This window comes from Priapulus caudatus, unplaced genomic scaffold (assembly GCF_000485595.1).
Source record: "Priapulus caudatus unplaced genomic scaffold, Priapulus_caudatus-5.0.1 Scaffold48, whole genome shotgun sequence".
Taxonomy (NCBI): Eukaryota; Metazoa; Priapulida; class Priapulimorpha; order Priapulimorphida; family Priapulidae; genus Priapulus; species Priapulus caudatus.
Window position 1 is genome coordinate 28,298 of NW_014577109.1, and position 4,561 is coordinate 32,858.

A 4,561-nucleotide genomic window follows, 5' to 3' on the forward strand; every position below is an offset into this window, starting at 1 on the left:
TTAGGTTACGATTAGACCCCCCCCTGGTAAAAATCCTGTACACGCCCCTGCTACGTAGATTCTTTTTTCACAGTCGAGGTATACTTTAAGTGGATCCAGTGTATGGGAGTATCAAGAATATGTCACTATATTAAAAATACGTAAAGATACTTCCAACTCATGGAAAATCACTTCTTCCTAAAGGTTTTACCTCTGTGGCAACCTCCACATTCATGGAGTCCATTTCAATAATGACCTTGCACGATAGATACTTGCCGTTTTGCAATATTTTGTGGTTTTCACTAAATTTCTAGCAACATATTAGAATGGTTGCCTATTTTCACTACCTAAATTAAAACAGGATATTAATGGAAAAGCAACTTTAAATTGAAAGTAAATGCGATCTTTAGATTTACCGGTCAGATGTGCTTAGTTAGATTGACTATCAGAAATTTAGACGCCAATATTTGTATATTTGTTCTCCCCCGCAGCTTAATGTACGCTTCCACTCAGTATATGAAACCCCTTATATTCTCTACATGTAATGTCTTTTCGCGCACCCTTGTGGACTGTCATTATATGTTCATTAATATTAATAGTTAATTAAAATTGCTGTACATTATGCGACGAGATGAGCTGGCCACTATAATTTCAATAATCAATTACCTCAAAGACCATCGGTGACTCCCCATGAGTGACTATGACCAGCTAAGGCGCCTGAAATCATTTATGATTTGATTTGGCGCTTATTGGCAATTTCCTCTGTAATCAGCAACACGTCGTACACACACACACGCACGCACGCACGCACGCACGCACGCACTCACGCACGCACGCACACGCACGCACGCACGCACGCACGTACGCACGCACGCACACACACACTCACACACTAACACAAACACACACACACACACACACAAATATTCAAACACACAAACGCACGCACGCACACATGCGCGCATGCGCGCACTTATAACATGTCGTAATTTCTGGTCACATTTAACTGAACTGCATACTGAATATTCCGTATTTGTTTTACGTCAGATAACAAAGCTGAAAATTGATAACAATCCATTTGCGAAGGGCTTCAGGGAATCCGCCAGACTGTATCATAACGTTGATAGGTATGCATTACTGTCTCTACTACTACTTTCCACGCCGACATGCAAACGAGGCCCCGCACCTAAACACACACATATGCACCCAAACAAGCACACTCACATGCGCACCCCGTTCCCCACACAGCCTCACGCTCGCACGCATACACGCGCGCGCGCGCTCACACACATACGCACACTCATATATATATATATATATATATATATATATATATATATATATATATATATATATATATATATATATATATATATATATATATATATATTATGTATATATACATATATAATGACCCCGAACGACCGTAATAAAGGGTCACAATTGTACAATGTGTTGTACAATACATTGGGTTTATATTTTTATATGCATATATATATATGTATCTGTGGGTGAGCGTGCCAGACAGCCAGTTATTTAGTTAGTTAGTTAGTTAGTTATAGTTGTATTTACTTTAGTTTGTTACGCGTATACTTATACGCTATTACTGTAATTGTTAAATTGTTAAACTTTCTGCTATAGACCTGCACTGTTCTTGCCGCTGAGGCCGCTGCCGCTGCACCGCCGCTCTGGTTGTGGTGACTACAGCCATGCGTGGGCAGCAGTCTCTAACCTGGTGCCGGATCTTCAGTGGCGACACAATTACGCGTTTCCTGTGGTCTACCCTCCTGTCGTCGAAACGGACGGCGAAGCAGACGAGTACTGATCACCGGAGTCGGTATCCATGACGACGAAATATACGGCGCGAAGTGGAAGAACCGATTCGCGGGGTTTGCGACTCGTCATGAACCAATAATACTGTAGTTTACGTGCTATATATTATGACTATTTATCGAAGTACCTAGTAAATTATTCACGTTTGTTGGCGCCGTCCAGGTGATGAGGTTGGCACCGATTGTTACCGGAATAGTGCAGACTTTTTTATGTCGATTTTTTTAACGTAGATTTTTTTATCTCACACATTACTTCGTGTCAGCCAACTTGCGTGCGGCAATCATCGAATATGTCGAGACTCTTTCTAACAAGGCTCCGGCGAAGGTGAGCGGCTTTAAACAATAGCAATATGTAGAGGGAAACGTTTATTTTTCGTACGCGGGATTGGACCATGCATTTTAATTATCTGGAAACCGCGGGATCAACAAAAATTTTTGATTCGGGAATAGAATTCAACCGGGACAAGGGAAAGCAGAAATTGGCGGGAACTGGTAACTGGGATATTTTTCTACCTTGAAAACACGGTACGGACCCGCGTTCCCTCTCTATTTTCAGTTGAAATTCAGTATATCGCAAAAAGGATTCTATTTAGTCAACAATATAGCGGATGTTTGCTTAGTGTGGGGTGTGTAAAAATATGATATTTCGCTAATATATTACTCGTACTATAATATCGGGTAGGTGTGTTTGTTCGCGACAGTTTGTTTGTCCGTGAACTCATTTCACGTTTTTGCATCCGGAATCTCTGGGAAGGCGGATTTCGATTTTATTTGTACATATCAAATGTGTTTGTACATGTGTACGTGTGTGTGTGTGTGTGTGTGTGTGTGTGTGTGTGTGTGTGTGTGTGTGCGCGTGCGTGCGTGCGCGCGTGCCTGTGTGTATAAAGAATTTGTCACAGATCATTCGCGCATCTCCATCTACTAAATCTTTTATACGTATATAACGACAGCGTTTGGTAACATTCGTTCGTCGGTGTTGTGCGGTTCTTGGAGATGAAATAGCGTTTGAGGTTTGACTTACGTCACGTTACGTGTGTGAATAATATATATATATAAATGCCATGCACGAGCATATCAAAACGCGTATTCCACTACTGAACATACATATATATTTGTCGCTGTAACGGTATTGCGCGTCGTATAGAAGAAAATTAATATCCGAGAATTAGCACCGAGAAAAACCAAAAACGTTATGCATGCATTTTACTGATAAGCAGTATAGTGGCATATATGTAGCATATAGCATAGTAAAATATATGAGCAGTACAGTCGTCATCGAGAAGAGTCGGCAGGCGCGATGGGTATTACAAATAAATTCAGGGTTGACGGCTAGGAGAATAAAGTGTCTCCCTGGAACATAGAAGCAAGCTGCGCGGTCCACGCTTTATTTCAGCAACACTACGATCACAAGCTGCGCATAAGATACGCACACATTAGGATCTCTGGGATTGGGATGGGTCTACACAGAGAGTTGCTTATTCCAACTGCTGCAACTAGAGGCCACTACCAGAAACAGAACCGCAGGCACGGTGAAGATGCGACACAACAGAAACCCGCCAGTTCTGCTAGCTAGGCATCATAGTCTAGCTCAGGGGTTCTTAACCTGTGGTCCATGGATGGGATTCAGGCGGTCCGTGAACCAGGCGCATAAAAATTGTGTTCATGTGCAATCATAGTCTAGCTAGAGCTCCTCTCGACGAACATTTTCAGATTTCAGACATTATTTAACCCAAACGTCACTTATGCGCGTGCTCTATGGTTTGAAAGCATACAAAATCGAGTAGATGTTTATTTTGCGATATTCATGTCAGACGGGTAAATAGTATAGGCACATATATTACTGTACATGTTACTGTACATACTAACATCGGCTTCTACCTCTCTAACAGAGCATATTCAGGTGGGCATCCTTTACGCAAAACTCGTCGTGTGCATGCCTATGTCTACGCGCGCACACACACACACACGCGCGCACACGCACGCACACACACATACACACACACACGCACACAAATACACCCACACACGCAAACATGAACGCACGAACGCACGCACGCACACACGAATACACACTTGCACGCTCGCTAGCACGCCTGCACACACGCATTACATACATAGATGAAAAATGAAATAGAAATGTAAAAATTCGGGATCTTATATTTCAAATGCCAATCTTTACGACAGTATGCATCTTCGTTAAAATACAGCAGGCCGGCAATGAGACATACTTTTTCGAAAACTTACATTTAAAATTCAAGGCACTCTATTTCTATATTGGCATTTTACTTTTCATATAGTTCTTCATTAGTGTACATGCATACGTTCACACAGGTGCGTACACACACGCGCGAGCATGCACACACACGCACGCATGTACGCATGCACACACACGCACGCATGTACGCATGCACACACATGCACGCATGTACGCATGCACACACACGCACGCATGTACGCATGCACACACACGCACGCATGTACGCACGCACACACGCACGCACGTAGTACGCACGCACACACACAAGACACACACGCGCACACGCACATACACATATTACAATATTGCTTTACAAAAACTAGATACAGACATCTGAAATTTCATATATCTTTATAGCTTTATTGCAATAAACAACCTCACCATACCAACACTTGTTGCCGAGTTCAACTAATTACTTAAAGGAATAATATGGCCATTGATTATGTAATGTTGACGAATGCTAGAGTAACTGGCACCTTGTGTAGTTAAT

The 4,561-nt window shown here is 42.2% G+C and overlaps 1 protein-coding gene across 1 annotated transcript in view; it reads left to right on the forward strand.

Annotated features, from left to right (window-relative positions):
• Positions 1-2,502, forward strand: part of LOC106820802 (T-box transcription factor TBX20-like) — a 9,400-nt gene extending 6,898 nt beyond the window's left edge. The window contains exons 3-4 of the mRNA XM_014825372.1: positions 1,027-1,106; positions 1,621-2,502. Coding sequence (XP_014680858.1) covers positions 1,027-1,106; positions 1,621-1,804 — 264 coding nt within the window. The 3' untranslated portion in view covers positions 1,805-2,502. The remainder of the gene's footprint in view (positions 1-1,026; positions 1,107-1,620) is intronic.
• Positions 2,503-4,561: the final 2,059 nt, after the last annotated feature.